Here is a 24,569-nt window from a genome sequence, read left to right as displayed (position 1 = left end):
GAAGGGATGAGCCGGTCTGCCACAGCAGGCTTCCAGCCACTGATCCACAGTCGGCCAACTTTACCCCAGCCCTATCCTCTTTCAGTAGGTGAAAACTGACACTGTTGCTTCAAAAGCAGATCTAATGTCTGGCATCTATTCTCTCAGCAGGCACAGTTTATTCTAGCTCATTCTCACCAGCAGGAGGAATGTCAAGGGGAGAGTCTCAATTGCGTACACCTCGCTGCCTTTCTCCTCACCGCCTCCTCAAAAGTCATTGGATGAGAAAGCCAGAGGTCCCTCCCCTCTGACCTTCTCCTCCAATGGCTTTTGAGGAGGCGAGGAGTTGCAATTGAGATTCTCCTAAGGACTGTTAGAAAGGCAAAGGGGGTGTGATGTTGACATGAGACTTTACAGCTGTCAGCCATTCCTCGATCTCTACCTAATATGACAAAGTCAAAGTTCCTTGCCCAGTCAAAGTCATGACTGTAGAATTATCAGCACCAGTGTTCAGGCCTATCTGACTAAAACCAATGCAGCCAGGGAAACCTTGAGCCAGTGACCTTAATGTTTTCGATGCATCCACCATGCACACTACCTCCTGTGCCATAGAAGTCCAGAACTCCTGGCAGAGACTTCAGGACACCTACATTTTGGGACCCTGCATTCACATAACAAGGTGTGTCAGTACAGTATCCTCCAGGCAGCTACCTGTTATGTCGCAATTTGAAACACGTAGATTAACAGCAGGGGAATACTACAAAAAGAGTAGGTTGGTGATTGATTAAAAGGCTTCCTTCAAAAAAAATGTATTAACAAATATAACACACCTACTCATTTCAGGGTTTTTATTTTGGCTATTTTCTACATTTTAGAATAATAGTGAAGACATCAAAACTATGAAATAACACAGAATTATGTAGTAAAAGTGTTAAACAAATCAAAATACATTTTATATTTGAGATTCTTTAAATAGCCAACCTTTGCCTTGATGACAGCTTTGCACACTATTTCTCTCAACCAGCTTCATGAGGTAGTCACCTGGAATGCATTTCAATTAACTGGTGTGCCTTGTTTAAATATATATATATATATATTTAACCTTTATTTAACTAGGCAAGTTAGTTATGAACAAATTCTTAGTTACAATGACGGCCTACCCCGGCCAAACCCAGATGACGCTGGACCAATTGTGTGCCGCCCTATGGGACACCCAATCACGGCCGGATGTGATACAGCCTGGAGATAAACTTTTGTTAAAAGTTTATTTGTGGAATTTCTTTCCTTAATGCGTTTGAGCTAATCAGTTGTGTTGTGACAAGGTAGGGGGAGTATACAGAAGATAGCCCTATTTGGTAAATGACCAAGTCCATATTATGGCAAGTACAGCTCAAATTAGCAATGAGAAATGACAGTCCATCATTACTTTAAGACATGAAAGTCAGTCAATATGGAACATTTCAAGAACTTTGTACTTGAAGAAACTTTAAGTCTCAAAACACATAAAGCACTATGATGAAACTGCCTCTCATGAGGACCGCCACAGGAAAGGAAGACCCTGAGTTACCTCTGCTGCAGATGATAAGCTCATTAGAGTTACCAGCCTCAGACATTACAGCCCAAATAAATGCTTCACAGAGTTCAAGTAACAGACACATCTCAACATCAACTGTTCAGAGGAGACTGCGTGGATCAGGCCTTCATGGTCTAATTGCTGCCAAGAAACTACTACTAAAGGACACCAATAAGAAGAAGAGACTTGCTTGGGCCAAGAAACATGAGCAATGGACATTAGACCGGTGGAAATCTGTCCGTTGGTCCACATGTGTAGTTCCCACCGTGAAGCATGGAGGAGGAGGTGTGGGGGTGCTTTGCTGGTGACACTGTCAGTCATTTAGAATTCAAGGCACACTTAACCAGCATGGCTACCACAGCATTCTGCAGCGATACGCCATCCCATCTGGTTTGCTCTTCGTGGGACTATGATTTGTTTTTCAACAGGACAATGACCCAACACACCTCCAGGCTGTGTAAGAGCTATTTGACCAATAGCATCAGATGACCTGGCCTCAACCCAATTGAGATGGTTTAGCATGAGTTGGACCGCAGAGTGAAGGAAAAGCGGCCAACAAGTGCTCAGCATATTTGGGAACTTCTTCAAGACTGTTGGAAAAGCATTCCAGGTGAAGCTGGTTGAGAGAATGCCAAGCGTGTGCAAAGCTGTCATCAAGGCAAAGGGTGGCTACTTTGAAAAATCTCACTACTGTCATTGGTTACACTAATTGCAGTGTGTCCACATAACCTGGTTCAATAATTCATGACATTACCCTGAGGAAGGCACAGTGATGCCGAAACGTTGGTAAATACCCATTAAATTGCTGGGAGATTATACATGGAGTGTGCGACTTGATTTATTTTGATAGTTTATTCGCCGTTAGTCAGCACCTCCACACAAACTATTATTCTGGGTGTGCGCCAGTTTTTATCTACTTTGAAAAATCTAAAATATATTTTGAGTTGTTTAACACTTTTCTACACGATTCCATTATTTCATAGTTTTGATGTTTTCAGTATTTTTCGCAATGGACAAAATAGGAAAAAATAAAGGACTTGAATGAATGAATGAGTATGTTAGGTATGTCCAAACTTTTGACTGATACTGTATGAGGTATTGACTGTCATATACTGCTGAATATCTTTAACTCAACTATGACGATATTCTACATCACAATTGAATATGAAATAGTACAGCAAATTATACAAATGTAGCCAGACTTTTAAAAACTTTTTGGAAAGGGTGATAAAATGTGATATGCGCAATGTCCTCCTCTGCTCTTTGTGGTTGTCTCAACCAATAAAATCTCGCTCTGGGTTCCTGCTTCTAGCTTCCATTACACCACGACACGCACCACCACCAGTTAGTAAGCGTTGTCGGTTTAAAGGCTTTAGACCACCTAACTATAGTGTCATGAAAATAAGCAAAAATAATTTACAGTAATATAATATATCAACTGTATCTTTAAGGTTCATTCATTCGGAAATTGACATAAGAAGAAAAGACGAGCGAAACCTAAGGGACGTCGACAAACCGGCAAACAAAGAGATCCCTTCTCGACGACAACATTTTTCCTCAATATTCTTTAGTTATGAGTCATGTGGCCGTCGAAAATTTACACGGTCTAGAACAGCAGGTGAGTTTTCTGTATTTATTGTTATTTGTTTTCATATCTATAACACGTAGAAATGAGTAGAACGAGTCTGAAATGCAGTCGTTGATACCAAGATAGCTGGTTAGCTGTAACTGCGTGTGTTGTCTAATCTCTGGGTAAAATGGAGGCCGGTGGGTGATAATGGTTGGTGACGATGGCGGTGCTTCACGTTCAAATTGGGTTTATCCTTAACTATACCTCTAAGACATGCAATCTAAACCCTATGTTCAATGTTGGTGACATTAACAACAACAAAATATCTTGCATTTATTCACTTGAGCTGATGATTGTTAGCCTGCTTGCTAGTTTGGCCTCTAGTTAGCGTTAGGTACGTCCGCTAACATGAAAGCTAGCTGGCTACATTTTCTTCTGCGTCACTGTCACATTGTTTTAATCCCGAATGAACAAAGCGTGTTTATGCTTTGCACAGTTGCTGGCTAGCAACGACTGCATTGTTTGGCGTTGTGTTGTGCTATAGATCTTGTTGCCATGTTAAAGAACCTGTCATTGTTAAATCATCCAGTTGTTTTTGTCACCTGTAACGTTAGTCCAGCTGACAGTATCCAGGAAAACACCCATTAATTTGGTATGGAAACATTATAAAAATGAGTCTTGCTGTAACTGCATTTGCAAATGCAACATTTGTCTATGTTAAATATGGTCAAACGTGGAAGATGAAACCTAACATAATTAGTAAGCTGTCATGACATTTTCTGATAGTCAGCAGATGCATATTTGACATGTGCTTGGCAGTGTGAAATGATGTTGGGTTGGTGGGGGCCAACTTATTTTGACACAGGAAATAAGACCTCTGAGCCATGTTGGTCACGCTCCTTGATAACCTGTATTTGTCTGTTAAAGTAAAGGACTCGAGGGGAAGAGTGTAGGTAGCAGTATATACATTTGAGCAGAGAAGAATCTAGTCCAACTCTGTAATTGGAGTGTTTTGGTAGGGTTAGGGAACGAAATCAAGCTATGGTTCTGGTGTTACACTTTGTATTCCATGTTATAGAGAAGCTTCTCATGAACACACAATACTTTATTTCCTGATGATAGAATTTACCATTGCTGATATCAAATGTTCAAGTGATCTAAAAAGGTCGCGACAGGTCATTGTCAATCCCTAGTCAATAATGGCACCAAATCACTTTTCTGAATTCTTAAATTAAACACATATTGTCCAATATTTCAAGATAGTGTGGTCATACTGTTAGGACATTTTCAGGGCTGATGTAGTATAGAGATTATTCAAATAAAAGCAAATTATTAACTTAAAATGCTGTGTAATGCAAATTAGGCACTTCATACGCAAACCAGGCAGTACAGAATACATCATTACTGTAATTTAAGCCCAATTGAAAGTAGGGTGGTCATATTAACAGATCTAAATATTTTATACCAAACTGAGTTTGCAAAAATTTGAAACAATTTATGAAATTAGCTTTACACTTTTTACACTACTTTATGCAAATTACATACTTAATACACTCACTCACACACAGCCTAATTGTCTGCATGCTTCCCATCCACAATCATTTAGAACAGTTCGTGCTTTTATTATAACAGTGTTACATTTTTGTTCATTTTGGTTTTCGACAAGTCTTTTTACCCCGGCTGTTCACGCCCCTTCGTCTGGGAATGGTTAGCAGTATGGATTCTTCAATGAAGTGTGTTGACATTCCAATGAGAGTAATATTTTTCACTTTAGAAATAATGCACCAAAAATCTTTGTAAAATGAAAGAAAAAGGGGGGGGGGGGACGCGTCTTTGGCAACAACCTCAATGATTTACAGATTTCTTGAGTTGTCTATTTTGACCAAGTGTATACTGGCTACGGCGTCTCAAGATGGACAAAAAGTACTATTGCTTATTTTTTCTAGTTTTTCAAGTGATGGTCTTTTAAGGGAGTATACGAGCACACTCGTTCGGCTTGCTGACACATGCGGAAGGCTTAAGACACACACTTCTCAGCATCCCCACACACTTACCCAACACGCACACATCACATCACACACTTCTCACTAAGTCTGAACTGTAACACGGAAAGCTACTAGTCTAATAACGTAGACTAGCTACTAGACTAGCTACGTAGAATAGCTATAGCTACAAGTCTAAAAGTATGTGGACACCTGCTCGTCAAACATCTCATTTCAAAATCATAGGTATTAATATGGAGTTGGTCCCCCCTTTGCTGCTACAACAGCCTCCACTCTTCTGGGAAGGCTTTCTACTACATGTTAGAACTAGAGGTCGACCGATTATGATTTTTCAACGCCGATACCTATTATTGGATGACCAAAAAAAGACGATACCGATTAATTGGCCAATTTTTATTTTATTATTATTATTATTATTATTTAAATAAATTTATTTGTAATAATGACAATTACAACAATACTGAATGAACACTTATTTTAACTTAATATAATACATCAATAAAATCAATTTAGCCTCAAAAAGATAATGAAACATGTTCAATTTGGTTTAAATAATGCAAAAACAAAGTGTTGGAGAAGAAAGTAAAAGTGCAATATGTGCCATGTAAGAAAGCTAACGTTTAAGTTCCTTGCTCAGAACATATGAAAGCTGGTGGTTCCTTTTAACATGAGTCTTCAATATTCCCACGTAAGAAGTTTTAGGTTGTAGTTATTATAGGAATTCTAGGACTATTTCTTTCGATACCGTTTGTATTTCATTAACCTTTGATGATTGGATGTTCTTATAGGCACTTTAGTATTGCCAGTGTAACAGTATAGCTTCCGTCCCTCTCCTCGCTCCTACCTGGGCTCGAACCAGGAACACATCGACAACAGCCACCCTCAAAGCAGCGTTACCCATGCAGAGCAATTGGAAGAACCACTCCAAGTCTCAGAGCGAGTGACGTTTGAAACGCTATTAGCGCGCACCCCGCTAACTAGCTAGCCATTTCACATCGGTTACACCAGCCTAATCTCGGGCGTTGATAGGCTTGAAGTCATAAACAGCGCAATGCTTGAAGCACAACGAAGAGCTGCTGGCAAAACGCACGATAGTGCTGTTTGAATGAATGCTTACGAGCCTGCTGCTGCCTACCACCGCTGTCAGACTGCTCTATCAAATCATAGACTTAGTTATAACATAACACACAGAAATACGAGCCTTAGGTCATTAATATGGTCAAATCCGGAAACTATCATCTCGAAAACAAAACGTTTATTCTTTCAGTGAAATACGGAACCGTTTCTTATTTTATCTAACGGGTGGCATCCATAAGTCTAAATATTCCTGTTACATTGCACAACCTTCAATGTTATGTCATAATTACGTAAAATTCTGGCAAATTAGGCGGCCCAAACTGTTGCATATACACTGACTCTGCGTGCAATGAACGCAAGAGAAGTGACTCGATTTCACCTGGTTAATATTGCCTGCTAACCTGGATTTCTTTTAGCTAAATATGCAGGTTTAAAAATATATACTTCTGTGTATTGATTGTAAGAAAGGCATTGATGTTTATGGTTAGGTACACATTGGCGCAACGATACGCACCGCATCTATTATATGCCACGCATCTATTATATGCCACGCAGGACACGCTAGGTAAACTAGTAATATCATCAACCATGTGTAGTTAACTAGTGATTATGATTGATTGATTGTTTTTTATAAGATAAGTTTAATGCTAGCTAGAAACTTACCTTGGCTTCTACTGCATTCGCGTAACAGGCAGGCTCCTCGTGGAGTGCAATGTAATCAGGTGGTTAGAGTGTTGGACTAGTTAACTGTAAGGTTGCGAGATTGAATCCCCCGAGCTGACAAGGTAAAAATCTGTTGTTCTGCCCCTGTACGAGGCAGTTAACCCACCGTTCCTAGGCCGTCATTGAAAATAAGATTTTGTTCTTAACTGACTTGCCTAGTTAAATAAAGGTGTAATAAAAAACAACAGTGTCAAATTACCGGTTTCCTATTGTTATGAAAACTTGAAATCGGCCCTAATTAATCGGCCATTCCGATTAATCGGTCGACCCCTAGTTAGAACATAGCTGCAGGGACTTGCTTCCATTCAGCCACAAGCATTAGTGAGGTCGGGCACTGATGTTGGGTGATTAGGCCTGGATCGCATTTGGCGTTCCAATTCATCCCAAAGGTGTTCGATGGGGTTGAGGTCAGGGCTCTGTGCAGGCCAGTCAAGTTCTTCCACACCAATCTCCACAAACCATTTATGTATGGCCCTTGCTTTGTGCACGGGGGCATTGTCATGCTTAAACAGGAAAGGGCCTTCCCCAAACTGTTGCCACAAAGGTGGAAACACAGAATCATCTAGAATGTAATTGTATGCTGTAGCGTTAAGATCTCTCTTCACTGGAAATAAGGGGCCTAGCCCAAACAGTGAGAAACAGCCCCAGACCATTATTCCTTCTCCACCAAATCTTTACTGTTGGCACTATGCTTTCGGGCAGATAGTGTTCTCCTGGTATCTACCAAACTCAGATTTGTCCATCGGACAGTCAGATGGTGAAACAGGATTCATCAAACCAAAGCACGCGTTTCCACTGCGCCAGAGTCCAAAGGAGGCAAGCTCTACACCACTCCAGCCGATGTTTTGCGCGTGGAGATCTTAGGCTTGTGTGCGGCTGCTCGGCCATGGAAACCCTTTTCATGAAGCGCCCGACTAACAGTTCTTGTGCTGATGCTTCCAGTTGTGAGTGTTGCAACCAAGGACAGATTTGTACGTGCTTCAGCAGTCCCGTTCTGTGAGCTTGTGGCTTACCACTTGCTCCTAGACGTTTCCACTTCACAATAACAGCACTTAAAGTTGACCGGGGCAACTCTTGCAGGCCAGAAATTTAATGACTTGATGGTGCCACGTTGAATGTCATTGATCTCTTCAATGAGACCATTCTACTGCCAATGTTTGTCTATGGAGATTGCATGGCTGCGTGCTCGATTTTATACACCTGTCAGCAACTTGTGTGGCTGAAATCCACAAATTTTAAGGGGTGTCCACATACTTTTCTATTATAGTGTTTCATAAAGTACAGTATTTGGATTTTTTGGACATTGGGTAACAGCTGATACTTTGTTTAAAAAATGCTATACGTTTTTCTTTTAGTGTAAACTGATTTGTTTACTGCTATTTTTTTATTTTTTATTATTATTATTATAATTTTTTTTACATTGGTCCATTATTTCTCCCTCACCGTACACCCTAGTTTTGGGTCTGTATTCTTGTAGCCCAGGGCTGCCCAACTTTCTTCCTGGAGATCTACTGTCCTGTAGGTTTTCAGTCCAACCCAAATTTAGCATATCTGATTCAGCTAGTTAACTTCTAGTTCCTCCCAAACCCGGATCCGGGAGCACCCCCATCAGTAAAAAAGCTGACTAGCATAGCCTAGCATAGCGTCACAAGTAAATACTAGCATCTAAATATCATTAAATCACAAGTCCAAGACACCAGATGAAAGATACACATCTTGTGAATCCAGCCATCATTTCTGATTTTTAAAATGTTTTACAGGGAAGACACTATGTAAATCTATTAGCTAACCACGTTAGCAAAAGACACCACTTTTTTTACTCCACCAGTTTTTTACTCCATCAGTAGCTATCACAAATTCGACCAAATAAAGATATAAATAGCCACTAACCAAGAAACAACTTCATCAGATGACAGTCTGATAACATATTTATTGTATAGCATATGTTTTGTTAGAAAAATGTGCATATTTCAGGTATAAATCATAGTTTACCATTGCAGCCACCATCACAACTCTCACCAAAGCGACTAGAATAACTACAGAGAGCAACGTGTATTACCTAATTACTCATCATAAAACATTTCTTAAAAATACACAGCGTACAGCAAATGAAAGACACAGATCTTGTGAATCCAGACAATATTTTAGATTTTCTAAGTGTTTTACAGCGAAAACACAATATAGCGTTATATTAGCTTACCACAATAGCAAACATCACAACAGCATTGATTCAAGCCAAACATAGCGATAACGTATAAACCACCAAAATATATTAATTTTTTCACTAACCTTCTCAGAATTCTTCAGATGACAGTCCTATAACATCATATTACACAATGCATATAGAGTTTGTTCGAAAATGTGCATATTTAGCGGCACAAATCGTGGTTATACAATGTGATTAGTGGCCAAAACTTCAAGCAATCTGTCCGGCGCCATCTTGGAGAGGCACCTAATCTAATCGAAAACTATTCATAAACTTGACTAAAAAATACAGATTGGACAGCAAATGAAAGATAAATTAGTTCTTAATGCAATCGCTGTGTTAGATTTTTAAAATTAACGTTACTGCGCAATACAGCGTGCGCTAAAGCGAGACCGCACCATAATTCATGGCGGAATTATTATTTGACATTTGTCAACATAAGTACGAATTAACAGCATAAAGACTGCTTACTATTTGCTGAGCTTCCATCAGAATCTTGGGCAAGGTGTCCTTTCTCCAGAACAATCGTCTTTTGGTTGAAAGATGTCCTCTTGTCCTGTCGAAATAGCCGCTAACGTTAGCCACCCACTGGAGAGGTGTCCAACTCGTGAAAGCGCATGACAAAGAAATCCAGGAAAATCGCAATAAACTGATATAAACTGCTATAAGTCGGTTTAAATTAACTACCTTATGATGTCTTTAACAACTATAACGAATAAAAACATGACCGGAGATACAGAACTGCTAAAACGAAAGCTTTGCAGGAGGCCATAGTGATGTCCCTGATGCGCCAGGCGCACCGTTGAAAAGGACGGTACTTCCGTTCCACGGTCTTATATAGGGCCCCAGATTGCGCAATCGACTCCATTCAAATTCTCACCGCTTACTGACATCTAGAGGAAGGCGTATGCAGTGCATGTAGCCCGATGGCTTACATGGGGACTTATAAACTGACCTCAGAACAGGGACCTCGATTTCTGAAATCTCACTCCCTGACAGGAAATGTGCTGCAGAATGAGTTCTGTTTCACTCAGAGAAATAATTCAAACGGTTTTAGAAACTAGAGAGTGTTTTCTATCCAATAATAATATGCATATTGTACGAGCAAGAATTGAGTACGAGGCAGTTTAATTTGGGAACTCATTTTTACAAAGTCGAAATGGCGCCCCCATAGGCTCAAGAGGTTAAGGTCTTGTTGAGCAGCTAAATGGTAGAATCAGGTGTGTTAAATTAAGGTTGGACGGTAGATCTCCAGGAAGAGGGTTGGGCAGCCCTGTTCTAGCCTATTGGCAGTTTTGAGTGTCTGCCTTGTAAGAAAGTATCTTTGGTTGCTTGCAAAGGTACACCCACGGTAGACTGCTCTGCAAAGTGTACAATTGAAACTTACTGTAATTGGATTGTGGTGGTGGTGGTGGGGGGGGGCAACAAAACTAGACAGGGGAGTTCCCTGCTTCACATATGTATAATGGGGGAAGCACTGTAGTATAAGGGATATTCATGTCTTTCTGCTTTCTGGAGATCAACAGTTTATCACACTTTATTTGGATAGTGTGACCATCTGTTGATATGCAACTGCTGGTGTAGGTTAGGGAAAGGTTTAGGGTTAGTAGATTGTTAGTTGAAATGTTTCTGTGGAGCATCTATAGATGGAGTGTTACCCAGTTTGTGTCACCCTTTGTCTTGCGGCTTCCTGTCCTATATGCATGTTTAGAATTACATTTATCCATAACAGTGTTTACCATAGTACTTAACTGTACGTTTCATTTTCTATTTCAGCTTGCTGTCCTAGGCTTGAACAATGCTGACGGGCAGGGCGGAGGCACTGGCAGTAAGTGATCTCTACTCTTTGGGCCAAAGGACATCTAGGTTGTGTTATGATGAACCTTTTCTTTTAGGATCACTTGGTCTGAAGCAGCCCTCACTCTTATCCTTTCCTTCAGGGCCATTGGGTGGTTCAAGGACTGAATATAACCCCCCAGGTGGCCTTTTTAATGGACAGTTCATACCCCAAAGTCAAACTTGTGCTGTTTTTTTCAGACCTTAGTAGTGGTCTGAAGTCGAGCTGAGTTAGTGTTCTGCAGATAAATTATTGGTACCGTCCAATCAAAGGCCCACGAAACATCCCAGTCCTGACATCACTGGCCTTTGTGGGAAAGAGACTAGAGTAGGGAGCTTTAAACTATTGGGACTGACTCACATTTCCATCAGTGTATTACTAGGTTAATTTAGGTATAAGATGCCATCAAGTGATTTTAATTTCACTTATTTATTTTTAGCCAATTCATGCTCTTATCATTTATGAAATAGCATAAACGCCATTTAAGTTTCCAGTTTCCTCATTTGGGGTACAAGACAGTTCAACTTTTTTTGTTTTTTTTGTTTAATCAAACAGGCCAGATAGGCTACTTAATCCCTATTAAATTAAAGGGATTGAGACATCCCTAGAATAAGACTAGGAACCCATTAGACCTGTGACGTGTTTGTCCGTTTGTGTACAGTACTGCCCTTGTGTTCACAAGTCTGTCTCTCTAGGGACCTGTTACATTCCACCTCATTTACGGAACCAAGAGGCTTCCAAAAATGGTAAGTGTCGTCCCCCCATCAACACTACCACCTCTATGAGGTATGCCAGTTGGACACCGTAAAAATGCCCTGGCCCCCTAGTGGTCAAGAATGCCATAATGCATTGTAGTGGCCCATAATAAACATTTCACTAAATTGATTGAGCTAGCAACAATGCTGTGAAATTCCCTTTAAAAAAAGCAGACAATTAGCTTTAGTTTTATCTTGACAATTTCTTCTCGCTGGACTGGGACAAGGTCAGCTAGAGGGAGACCCGGATGTATTGATTTTCTCCTCTAGTTGGAAACAGTGGCGTAAAGGTTGCGTTAGAATCCCCATCTTATATAGCCAGCCGCTTGTTTTTATCTCATCCCAAAAGAGACTACAGGAAGACAGACACAAAACCGTGGATATCCAATGTCCTGGAGTACATTTTGTGACCGCATCTGGGAACTGCTTTGACAAACCATCAACCACTCCATTTCCATGCTCTTACTGGCCTACATTCGCAGTACATCGGCAGCATGTCTTTTTCATGAAGCCCCCCCCCCCCATGACGTTGTTCTTTTTGCAGCAGATGCTTTCTCTAGACTGAGCGCTTTGTCAATGGCACCAGGAAGCTGTAAGTCCCTTTAGAGTCCGCTCTTAGGCTGAGGGAAGCTCTGGCGTTTTTTATTTTAAATGTTATCTTTATTTTATTCTGCATGTTTTAATTAAATTGGCTACCAGAACAGTGGTCTCACTCAATTCGATTAGAAAACAAGGCCACGTGCATTTCGACAAGGGGACTGGAGGCTCTCAAATTACATCTTTAAAACCACATTCCCATGGGTGAAATGAAGACATGACTGGCTTTTTCCTGCATTAAGGGTGTTGGCATCCGCTCACATGCTTACATTTTGTTCAAACAAACAGACTCCATTAGTTATGTCATTCCAACATACTGCTTAATTGCAACGTTTCCATTTATTTGTGTGTGGAATTTAAAGTGGTAGGTATTAGCAAATTAATGCTGCTTGCATAACAAATGTTCCTTAATCGGGACCCTAGTTAATGAGCCAAATTATTGACTTGTGTAGACTGTTTTATTGTATGGCTTGTGCATTGTTTACTGGGAAAATAAGCCAGGTCCTTTTTAATTTAATTATTTCCCTTTTCAGAGGCATCCATGCAGTAACAAGTGGTGCGTGTCTGGGATGTGAAAGTCAAAGGAACCAAGAAGGGCGTGGTTCCATTGTGCCCCTAACTACTACTAGCTCTAAAGGACCTCAACACATTTCTTACAGCCATTCAGGTCGTTCTAATCTGTTAACATAGAAAGGCTAAGGGGAAGTAGCTAGAGGCTGAAATGGAACTAGGCCTACTTGGTCCAAATCTCTCTTCCTATAGGGTACGTTACTGCCTACCGCCGTTGTGCCCTTGAGCAAGGCACTACCTCTAAGTGCTCTAGGGGTGCTGCTCTGCCGCTGTCCCTGTGTTGCTCCCAGCCTGTGGTGTCTGTCAGATTGTGTACTGTGACAGCAACAACTAAAGAATATCTGTGCAAATGGACCAATAAACAAAGTATTGTATTGACTACGTATGAGGAGGAAACCCTCTTGTACTATGGGAGTCACCATGTCTCCCCTCTATTTCCTTTCTGTTTTTACCCAAGATACGCCTGGTGGTTGGGACGGCGGACGCAACAACGGCTTCGTGCAGAATGGTTACCATGATAACCGCATGAATGGAGGAAACCGGTACAACAGTGGCCCGCCTCGCATGGAGAGGGGCAGGGGGGGTGGAGGTTTCCGCGGAGGAAGAGGCGTGTCCTACAACCCGGTACAGCCTATGCAGAATGCCGGCATGTTTGGCATCTACGACAACAAAGATGGCGGTGGCTGGAACACGACTAAAGATGCCTACACCAGCTTCGGCGCGCGTCCCGACAGGGGGAAGTCTGCTTTTTTCAACAACGGCGGGAGTGCGCCCCGAGGAAGGTGAGAAGACTAGAGAATTCACTCCCAAGCCCTTAGCCAACAGTTTTCAGGTTCCTCAGAGTTCAGTGCTGTACCATGAGGCAACTCGTTAGCAAGCTAGCTTTCCTGACCCCTGTGGTTATGTTATGCTTGACAGTTACCAGCGTGGAGGGTTTGTAGGCAGTGGAAACAGCCGCTGGGTGGAGGAGTCCAGGGATGACGAGGACTGGTCCAAACCCACTCAGGCCAATGAGCGCCTGGAACAGTGAGTAGTAACCTAACCTACCCCCCTTTCTGCATACTAATGGTATTTCAATAATGAGGAGTTACCAATGTCATTTTACAATACATCACTATCCGCTTTATCAATATCCCCTCTCGTTAAAATGGTCACGTAGACCTTTCTCTGTCACTTTCCTGACCTTCTGTGTTTCTGCTTCTCCCCAGGGAGCTGTTCGCTGGTGGCAACACAGGGATTAACTTTGACAATTACGACGACATTCCCGTTGAGGCCACTGGTCAAAACTGCCCCCATCACATTGACAGCGTGAGTCCCCAACTATTCTAGCCAAATAACCCTGTTTCAGATCCAGTAGCCCTCATGTCCTATTAGTTAGCATTTTGTTAGTATTCTTCAAAACCTGAAGCGTTTCCCATAGGATCTACTGAGCTGCTTGTGGTGCTGTTGATCACCCTGCACATATCCCCCCTTCCCCCTGAAACAGTTGTGTGAATTCTGTTTGGTGTTCATTTGAGTGACTGGTTTGTCTTTGTATTTCAGTTCCAAGACATAGAGATGGGAGAGATCATCATGAGTAACATCGCCCTGACCCGCTACACTCGGCCCACTCCGGTCCAGAAGTACGCCATTCCAATCATCAAGAACAAGAGGGACCTGATGGCCTGCGCCCAGACAGGTTAGAACCAGAGCCAACTAGAACCACTCCAAATTGGATTGGTCTAGAGAGCTATATGCAGATATGACTTACGACAACTGTATTGTACTGTAGTTGATTTAAGTATAGGTATATGACTAATATAAACTGTGGTCTCTCAGGTTCCGGTAAGACTGCCGCGTTCCTGTTGCCTGTACTGAGTCAGATCTACAATGAAGGCCCAGGAGAAGCCCTCGCTGCCCAGAAGTCTGGAGGACAGGACAACGGAAAGTATGGTCGCCGTAAGCAGTACCCCCTCGCTCTGGTCCTGGCCCCCACCAGAGAACTGGCCCTGCAGATCTACGAAGAGGCCAGAAAGGTAAGCAACTGCCCCCCTCTCACCTGGGATGTTATTGCGGGTGTAGCAAAATGCTTGACACACCCACGCAATGTGACCACACACACAGAGGGGACAGACATCCCATCAGCATCAATACCAGCTAGGTCGGTAGCGGTCTGCCAGTGGGCCTCTATCTCTTTGGCTCTGTTTTTGTGTTGACGGCCAACCAGCCAAGGTTGGTATTAGTGAACTGCAGTGTAACACACAATCATTGTTTGTGTTCTCCTTTCTCTCTCCTCTCTTGTCCCTTTCCCTGCCTTCTCTCTCTGTACCCCGTATTCCCCCTCTCCCTTCTCTCTCACTCTCTGTACCCCGTATTCACCCATCTCGCTCTCTGTACCCTGTATTCACCCTCTTCCACCGCGCTCTCCTGCTGTAGTTTGCATACCGGTCCCGTGTGCGTCCTTGTGTGGTGTACGGAGGGGCTGACATTGGCCAGCAGATCAGAGACCTGGAGCGAGGCTGTCACCTGCTGGTGGCTACACCTGGACGCCTGGTGGACATGATGGAGAGGGGCAAGATCGGCCTTGACTACTGCAAGTGAGTAGACTTCCAACAGTCTGGACTGCTGGCAGACTGAGCTGTCCCAGACATAGCATCTGGTTCTTGACTTCATTGTTTTTGAAAGGTGCAGACAAGTTACAAAGCCCCAGGGACCAGTCACTAGGCACTTTACCTCGATGAATAACCTAAGCCCTATTCGCATTGGATTTGTTTTACTGGGGGAGATGGGCGTTATGTGAACAAATCACCACATCTGTAATTTAAGTCCTGTCCAAATCTTCCATGTCAGTCATTTTTAAATGGCAGAAGAGTAATAAATCCAGCTGGAAAAACCCTATCATTTTTCGACTATCTCCAAAGTCCTCTGATAATACTAGTCATGTGCGACTCGATATCCCTGTCTTGTGAGAAATGTCTTGAGTTTGACAGGCATTGCTCATGGTTTGAGCAAGAAACAATAACTGATTAGATGGGTTTTAAACACACACATGAATATATATATATACAGTGGGGAGAACAAGTATTTGATACACTGCCGATTTTGCAGGTTTTCCTACTTACAAAGCATGTAGAGGTCTGTAATTTTTATCATAGGTACACTTCAACTGTGAGAGACGGAATCTAAAACAAAAATCCAGAAAATCACATTGTATGATTTTTAAGTAATTTTCAGTTTGGGGAAATAAATGTAACCCATCTGAATTGTCCTTTGGAATAAGACATTCTGGAGTAATAATTACATAACCAATGTTCTCTTGTAATACTAGCGCTGTGCAAATAGAGCTCTAGATGAATTGCGTACATGTGGGCAATATGATTCATTCCACCTAGTCCATCAGAGTGCAAGCAAGAGCTGAGACCATATTGCGTAGCCCAGCTCTAACTCTCCTGATGCAGCTTATCAGACTATTGATTAGTTGAATTGGCCTGCTGGACAGGAAAGGAATCCTACATACCCATGCGTCTCTGACTATGGGAAAACAGGTCTACAGCCCATCTCTGACCCTGTCTCTGTTAGTTACCTGGTGCTGGATGAGGCTGACCGGATGTTGGACATGGGTTTTGAGCCCCAGATCAGACGCATCGTGGAGCAGGACACCATGCCCCCTAAAGGCATCCGTCAGACCATGATGTTCAGTGCTACATTCCCCAAGGAGATCCAGGTACACACATCCACATGGTGTTCAACTCCCTTTCCTAAAGAGATCATGGACAATAATTGTTACTCTCCAGTCCCCACAATTGCTTATGTATTTGTCAAAAGTATTGTGCTTAATTCTTATGGCTGCAATCCCGGTAACGGGATCGATATGACAACAGCCAGTGAAAGTGCAGGGCGCCAAATAAAAAATAAAAAAGACATCTCATAATTACAATTCCTCAGACATACATGCGTCTTATACCATTTTAAAGGTAATCTTGTTGTTAATCCCACCAAAGTGTCCAATTTCAAATATGCTTTTCAGCGAAAGCACTACAAATGATTGTTAGGTCACACCAAACCACAATAAGCACAGCCATTTTTCCAGCGAAAGATAGCAGTCACAAAAAGCAGAAATATAGCTAAAATTAATCACTAACCTTTGATGATCTTCATCAGATGACACTCATAGGACTTCATGTTACACAATACATGTATGTTTTGTTTGATAAAGTTCATATTTATATAAAAAAAATCAGTTTACATTGGCGCGTTACATTCACTAGTTCCAAAAACATCCATTGATAGTGCATAGCCACATCGTTTCAACAGAAATACTCATCATAAATGTAGATGATAATACAAGTTATACACATGGAATTATAGATATACCTCTCCTTAATGCAACCGCTGTGTTGCAACCGCTCTCCTTAATGCAAACCATGCAATAATCTTCTGAGACGGAGCTCAGAACAAGAGTCAAATTAGCCGCCATGTTGGAGTCAACAGAAACCAGAAATTACATGATAAATATTCCCTTAACTTTGATGATCTTCATCACAATGCACTCCCAGGAATCCCAGGTCCACAATACATGCTTGATTTGTTCGATAATGTCTGTTATTTATGTCCAATTAGCTACTTTGGTTAGCGCGTTGGGTAAACAATTCCAAAGTCACAAAGCGCGTTCACTAAAACGTGACAATGTCCAAAAGTTCCGTAACAGTCAGTAGAAACATGTCAAACGATGTACTGAATCAATCTTTAGAATGTTGTTAACATACATCTTGAATAACGTTCCAACCGGAGAATTACATTGACTTCAGTTGAGCGATGGAACGGAGCTGCCTCTCACGTGAACGCGCGTGGTCACCTCATGGCAGTGGTTACTCATTCCTGTCTCCTTCGGCCCCCCTTCACAGTAGAGTCATCAGACAAAGTTCTATTGATTGTTGACATCTAGTGGAAGCCGTAGGAAGTGAAAACTCATCCATATCTCGCTGTAATTTCAATGGGAGCTTGGTTGAAACTTGACCAGCCTCAGAAAAAATCCAAACAGGAAGTGGAACTTCTCAGGTTTTTGCCTGCCATATGAGTTCTGTTATACTCACATAATTCAAACAGTTTTAGAAACTTCGGAGTGTTTTCTATCCAATACTAATAATAATATGCATATATTAGCAACTATGACTGAGGAGCAGGCTGTTTACTCTGGGCACCTCTGTGCACCTTTCATCCAAGCTACTCAATACTGCCCCTGTAGCCAAAAGAAGTTAATGAGGAAAGGTGTTATTTGCCATTTGTCTTCTCTCTATGGTGAATTAACCCACCTTTCCACACACATTTTAATAAACTAACCTCCATGTTGGCTCCACAACTAACACGAACACTTCGGTCAGATCCTGGCGCGTGACTTCCTGGAGGAGTACATCTTCCTGGCGGTGGGACGTGTGGGCTCCACCTCCGAGAACATCACCCAGAAGGTGGTGTGGGTGGAGGACGGTGACAAGAGGTCCTTCCTCCTGGACCTGCTCAATGCTACAGGTAACTACCTGGACTATACCTGTCACTGGCTCAACCCCCTCTCCTGTCCCTGTCTGTTAGTGTGTTACTTACTGGAACTTTTACTGGTAGTGCAGGGTTTCTCAAAGCTCATCCTGGGGACTCGCTCACTGTGTTCTGGATTTTATTCCAATTGAGCAACAATTGTATATACATTGATATGTGGTTGATAAGGGCATTCAGTTATCTGAAGGAAGCTTTGATTGGTTGAAATGAAAACCTGCATGGACAGTGGGTGTTTGAGGACTGGAGTTGAGAAACCCTGTTTTTGAATAGCCCCTCGGTGTCTTATGAATATGTTGACTTGATCAGTTGGGCTAGGTGGAATCTGCAACGGCAGGATTTCCCAACATCAGCCGTCTTTATTCAAATCTAACTAAATCCTGAAGCTAATCATTGATTGAATATTCAGACATGTCTTTGATGGGACAACTTCCCAGCAGATTCCACCTGCTCCTAACACTAGACTAGTTCCTGATTTTTAAAGCTTGTCAGATGTAAGCTATAGATCTTAGAAGATGGGTAACCATTCAGCTGTGATGGTCTAGTATTGATTGCATTAGGTATTCTGTTCTTTCAGATGGTCATAAGCCTGGGTTGTGTTCAATGGGCAGTTTTTGTGTGTGTTGAACGTGACCCAGTGTTGGTAGTGTCATAGGGTCAGATGTGAGGTGAAGACTTGTACTCTAGCTTAGGTATGTTGGCTATCATAAACTGACCCTGCCTAGTATCCCCAACCCCCAGTTACTCCTATGCAGAGCCATGTACACACAGAGTTCAGGAAACCGTCCTCCATGTTGGCACCAAATGTTCCTGAACAATAACATTCTAATAATGAGGTCGTATTGGCACTTGTTGGTACCATTAATGGCGGCCATTGGGTTTTCTGAACTCTGTTGGCTAGCCTCCCCCTTTTTAATGTCACTTATGAACTGTTGAAACTGCAATGAGTTTATCATCGGGTTTGGTTTTATCCAAAGTCATTCCGAGCGAAGTTCAGGACAATGCAGGTGAAAACATAGAGAAACCTGGTAAGTAGGAATTTATTATTACTAAAGTGGATGTAGAAGCTTGTATCTCATTTCATATTTCAGTTTATTTTTTTATTGCTTGGCCTGTGTTGGTTACCCATATTAGTCATCCATTTGTGTCCAGACGAAGGTCCCGTTGGTTCTGATCAGCCATCTAGTGTGGTTGTCATTGTGAGGTCATTCACTGTTTTGAAGGGTGTTGTCTCCTTTGTGTGGGGGGGTTGATTTGGGAATCCGTGACTGTTGATTTGTTTAGCCCACACCCTGCTTGCTACTGCAACCGTATGCCATTTCCTACACGTATGCTTTTGTTATGATGGCCATGGCAGCTTGCAAAAACGTTCACTGCAGGTAGAAAAATCAATAACATGATCCACTATTCTACCAGATAGAGAAACATGTTCAAACATATCTCTATCTGAATGTGCTGTAACATTTTAAACCTTTTGAAGAAGCCCTCTGGTCATCCTGCATCACGACTCACTGTAGAGTAGCCTGACACAGCTTTAGATATGCAGCTTTTCTTTGCCAGAGCCTCCATCTCTTAGCAACACTATGGATGTTTCTCCTCTCTCCTACTCCCACAGGGGGTAGTGGGTAGATGCTGTTTCCATACCTGTAATGTCTCCCCTGGGGCTCGTTTAGGAGGGTACTGAGCAAGCGCTGAACGTTGCAGATAGAAATGCCACGAATAGACCTGATGCTAAGCCTCCCATATCAGAAACCGAGGCCGTGTCTGTTATACAGAATCTATTTCTGTCTGAACATTTTTAAGCAGTGACTCACCGGTCTTCCTTCTCCTCCCCAGGTAAGAACTCTCTGACGCTGGTGTTTGTGGAAACCAAGAAGGGAGCGGATGCCCTGGAGGACTTCCTGTACCGCGAGGGTTACGCCTGCACCAGCATCCATGGCGACCGCTCCCAGAGGGACCGAGAGGAGGCTCTGCACCAGTTCCGCTCGGGACGCTGCCCCATCCTGGTCGCCACGGCGGTGAGTCTGCAAGCTGACATTTTGGTTTGAATTCTACAGCTCTGTTACAGGTAAAATATATTGGTTGACAAATGATAAAGCCAAACACACTAGGTCTTTGGCCTCATACTGTTCAAGGCCTGGTGTTTGTTATGCAATATGGTTGCATGTTGGGGTCATTTAAAAAGGGAGCTAACATGCTTCTGTTCAAACAAGAAGGCCAATAGTTGTATTCGGTCTCTTGTACCAGGTGGCTGCCCGTGGCCTGGACATCTCCAATGTCAAGCACGTCATCAACTTTGACCTGCCCAGCGATATAGAGGAGTACGTCCACCGTATTGGCCGTACTGGACGTGTGGGCAACCTGGGTAAGCCTCTACAACATTCAAGAACTCTCAACTCACCATTCAGCGACACGTAATGCACATTTTTTCATTTAGATAACTATTTTACTGTAACATGGTGAACCCTCTTGTCTCCCAGGTCTGGCCACGTCGTTCTTCAACGATAAGAACGGCAACATCACCAAGGACCTTCTGGACATCCTAGTGGAGGCCAAACAGGAAGTGCCCTCCTGGCTGGAGAGCCTGGCCTATGAACACCAGCACAAGAGCAACACCCGCGGACGCTCCAAGAGGTACACACACACTCTTACTTACACACACCTACATAAAGGAGCCGAAGTACAAGGTTTTAGAGACATTCACTCACTGACTCATCCTCTCTGTTTAGGTTCACCTCTGGTGGCTTCGGAGCCAGGGACTACCGTCAGACCAGTGGCGGCGGCAGCACTGGAGGGTTCGGGGGTCGCGGTGGACGCCAGCCCGGTGGACATGGAGGAAACCGTGGATTCGGTGGCGGCGGTAAATATCAGTTAAATCCTCACACTGGAGCAACATTTGGGTGTAAATATTACTGTTGGTCTATCCCACAATTCTTAGGACACATCCAAGAGTTAGTGTTTAATTCCAACCATGCTCCACAGTCCTTATACTCCTAACACTGTCCTGACCCCCCCCCCCCCCCCCCCACATCACAGGTGGCTTTGGAGGCAACTTCTACAGCAGTGACGGCTATGGAGGAAACTACTCTCATCAGGGGGGAGTGGACTGGTGGGGCAACTAAACATCCCTCCAACCCTATCCCCCTCTACCTACACCTCCCTCCTCCCCCCACCATCGCAGTGGGTCGCGCCACGCCAAACTCACTGATAAGGAAACCACATGTGTAACCTAAGCCAGACTATATAAACCCCCGTGTAGCTTCCAAACAGACTGCAGTACATTACCAGCTGTGATTCTCTGACCGCTTTTCCAAAAAATGGAGCTGAGAGACGGGGGACCGAGAGGACAGCTGACCAAGAGGAAAGCTGGAGCCACTGAGCGATTCCTAAAGAAACATGGCACCGCCAGGCTCTGGAATCATCGTGTGGTCGCCCGTAGTGACTATAGCGTATTTAGGATCTTGGGACTTGCAGTTCTTTTTTTTTTCTTTCACTACAACTGCTTTTTCTTTCTTTGTAACAAAACAAACTGAGGATCATTTGTTTGTAAATGTACTGTGCCTTTAACAATTAGATTGTTTTATCTGTATTTTCTTTTAAGTGTCATAACTGGCTAAAACCTGGCCAACAAGAACTAAATTATATATTTTTGTTTTGGGGTTTAAACGTTGTTTTGTTTTATTCGGAAGGAAAACAAAATAAGCTTGAACTAAATATCAAACCTTGGCAAACACTGAGATGACATGACTTTTGAGTGAGTCATTTGTCCATTTGAGCTTCAAATTTGTCACAGGGTAATCTGATGGCTCAAACTAGCTCCGACCGCATGTTGCAGCCATCCTATGAGAATTCCACTATAGGTTTTCAAACCCTTGTGTGACAAAAGTGCACTTCAAGGGAAAAAAAAGAGTTCAAAATATTTTTCGCTCACTCTATCCTGGAGAGGAATATGGTATTCTTCACTAAATGAGCCATTCCAGTTGTACGATTTTAAAATTGAATATTTAAATGGTATGTCCATACATACAAGCTATTTGAGTAAGTCGATGCTCAAAAGTTCAGTTCCCCACTTACAAATTGACTTGGCATTGTGGCACCTAGTGAAGCAACTTCTTCTAGCTGCCTGGTGGGTGAATTTAGTTTTTGATTGAGCTTTTTTACTTAAACATTTTGGAGGATGGCAATTGACAAATATCCATCCTTCTGAGAGAATGTTTCTTAAAATTGTCAATTATAAAACAGCACTTGCCATATAGAAAGTGAAGTTCGAATGGTTGCCATAGGACCACACAGTAACCTGGGTGGCTTTGCTTTTTGTCAAGGCCATCCTGGGATGAAATACGCATGCAAGTGTTGTTGTTTTTTGGTCAAGGAGTTAAAAAAAAAAATACAAAAGGAAATTCTGCAGCAGGCTTTTATTTCATTACAAAATGTCGTTCTCTTTCACCTTTTAATTTAGTTCTCTTTTTCAAGCTGCGTTCGAATCCGAAGGACATTCTCGGGTTAACTGTTTAAAGACACAAGCTCTTCCTCCTCGGAGAGCGTAGGAAGATCAGAAGTTAAGGGTTAAGGGTCAGCAATGTACAGGCGAGCAAACTGAATTGCACACGTAGCAAAGGGTGATGGGAAGTGCAGTTTATTTACCAGTTCACCATTTTAAGAGGCAATGAGGTTTTCCTGTGTATGCTGGCTGGTGAATCTAGCCCACGCGACCCGGCCAAAGACGGGGGTGCTTTATCTATCCTTCATTTCTGACAGAACCAATGCAGCTATTCTACCCTTTGTAGGGTTGGGCCGCCTTGGTGTATTATGTAAAACCACTGGCCAGTTTACTACTATAGCTGGCATCCAGGCTTCCTCCTTATATAGGAGGGAGGCCCAACGTTGGCAAGAAAAATGGCATTTTAAGTGCAATAGGTATATATTCTCAGTGTGTCTGTTGTGCCTTGACATTTTGAATCAATAACAGTGAGGTGGTGGTTATGAAGCAGATGCACTGACGGTATTGTGTTAACTTCAGATTGAATGGTGCTACCAAAGTTAGGTCTAGGCCCCTTTGTGATGTTACTTAACGGCCATCAAGTGGCCATTCAAAAAAAAACATTTTATTGCACATCTAGAGTTTTATATAAATGTCTTGAGTGTGTGTCCTTAAAGCTTCCGAATTTTGTGTGTGAGGAGATTGTGAAAAACGCAGCTTGTTTACGAAAGGGGAAGGGTTATCACTATTTAAACCAGGATTTATTTGGGACCAGGGGTTAGTTCAGTAGCAGTCTGAGAATTGAGCTATTTGCACACAGATTACTAGATTCTACTTTTGCTGCTAGTTTGTGTAATTTATTAAGCATTTTTGAGAAATATTTATTTTTATAAGCCTAAAGTGATAGTTTAAGAAACTTGACCAAAAGACAGTACAAAAACACTGGCACTTGAATGTTGAATGTCACCGGTATGCGTGGAAATTTATATTTTTCGGGGTAGTGTGAGCTTTTTAATGTCAGTCATATTGGACTCAATCAAAATCCACACCTGTTACTTCTAGCAGTACTGGCCACATGGCCACACCGTCTAATCAACCTTAACGTTTAATTGGCAAACAAAATTTGAAACAAACAACCAATGCCAAGGTTTGGATAAAAGTGATAACATTTTCTAAAAAATATTGTACCAGTGCAAGAAGTGTCCAGATTCTCTCCAATTCAATTAGCTTTTCCTTGTTTTTGAGGTTTTTTTTTCCTTCCCCCAGCGACTGTCTGGCACATGGCAATCTTAAGGAAAAAAAACATGTGGTTCTGCTCTGTTGTATTTGCATATTTGGGCCTCCGTGTGTGTTCTGTGGAGTGTGTGGTGAGTCTTACAGTAACATTGGCTGGCTGAGTCTGAAAAGTAAAGGTTTGGATGAAACGTATGAATGGAAATGTGAAGCTGCAGAGAGGAGGGGTTGGAGAGCTTTCGGCTGGCCAGACACTCCCCTGAAGTCGCCCACTTGTTTGTATTTGCTTTATGTACTAGTTTAGAGGCTGTGCCCTGCACGAGAAAACACCTGTGCATTTATTGTATGATTTTACCAAAATTAAAAGTTGACTTGCAAATACTTAACCAACTTTTGTATTTTGTCTTTGCATATCATGTGTACGGAGTTTAATATTCAAC

At 42.4% G+C, this 24,569-nt stretch overlaps 1 protein-coding gene across 3 annotated transcripts; it reads left to right on the top strand.

Moving 5' to 3' along the window:
• The first annotated feature begins 2,877 nt into the window (after positions 1-2,877).
• LOC120033356 (ATP-dependent RNA helicase DDX3X-like) lies at positions 2,878-24,515 on the top strand. Of its 3 annotated transcripts, XM_038979659.1 has the most exons (17): positions 2,878-3,170; positions 10,908-10,959; positions 11,664-11,714; positions 13,348-13,672; positions 13,809-13,916; positions 14,099-14,198; positions 14,433-14,568; positions 14,709-14,905; positions 15,306-15,466; positions 16,449-16,593; positions 18,251-18,395; positions 19,394-19,444; positions 20,253-20,434; positions 20,664-20,781; positions 20,897-21,050; positions 21,146-21,276; positions 21,453-24,515. In XM_038979659.1, the coding sequence occupies exons 1-17, from the start codon at positions 3,126-3,128 to the stop codon at positions 21,536-21,538; spliced, it is 2,187 nt and encodes a 728-aa protein (XP_038835587.1). In that variant the 5' UTR covers positions 2,878-3,125; the 3' UTR covers positions 21,539-24,515. The 3 variants fall into 3 exon arrangements, with proteins under 3 accessions (XP_038835587.1, XP_038835589.1, XP_038835588.1); XM_038979661.1 differs by lacking the exon at positions 11,664-11,714; XM_038979660.1 differs by lacking the exon at positions 19,394-19,444.
• The last annotated feature ends 54 nt before the right edge of the window (positions 24,516-24,569 follow it).

The sequence above is a fragment of the Salvelinus namaycush genome, chromosome 40 (genome assembly GCF_016432855.1).
Source record: "Salvelinus namaycush isolate Seneca chromosome 40, SaNama_1.0, whole genome shotgun sequence".
In the NCBI taxonomy this organism is placed as follows: Eukaryota; Metazoa; Chordata; class Actinopteri; order Salmoniformes; family Salmonidae; genus Salvelinus; species Salvelinus namaycush.
Note: the sequence above shows the minus strand (reverse complement) of the source record. Positions and strands in the feature narration are given on the sequence as shown.

What these genes read in the sequence shown, in the direction of transcription:
- LOC120033356 (XM_038979659.1), top strand. Translation starts at nt 3,126, where the DNA reads ATGAGTCATGTGGCCGTCGAAAATTTACACGGTCTAGAACAGCAG. An exon ending in GCCCCCATCACATTGACAGC is followed by an intron (nt 14,199 to 14,432) that starts GTGAGTCCCCAA and finishes TTTGTATTTCAG; the next exon opens with TTCCAAGACATAGAGATGGG. An exon ending in CCATCCTGGTCGCCACGGCG is followed by an intron (nt 20,435 to 20,663) that starts GTGAGTCTGCAA and finishes CTCTTGTACCAG; the next exon opens with GTGGCTGCCCGTGGCCTGGA.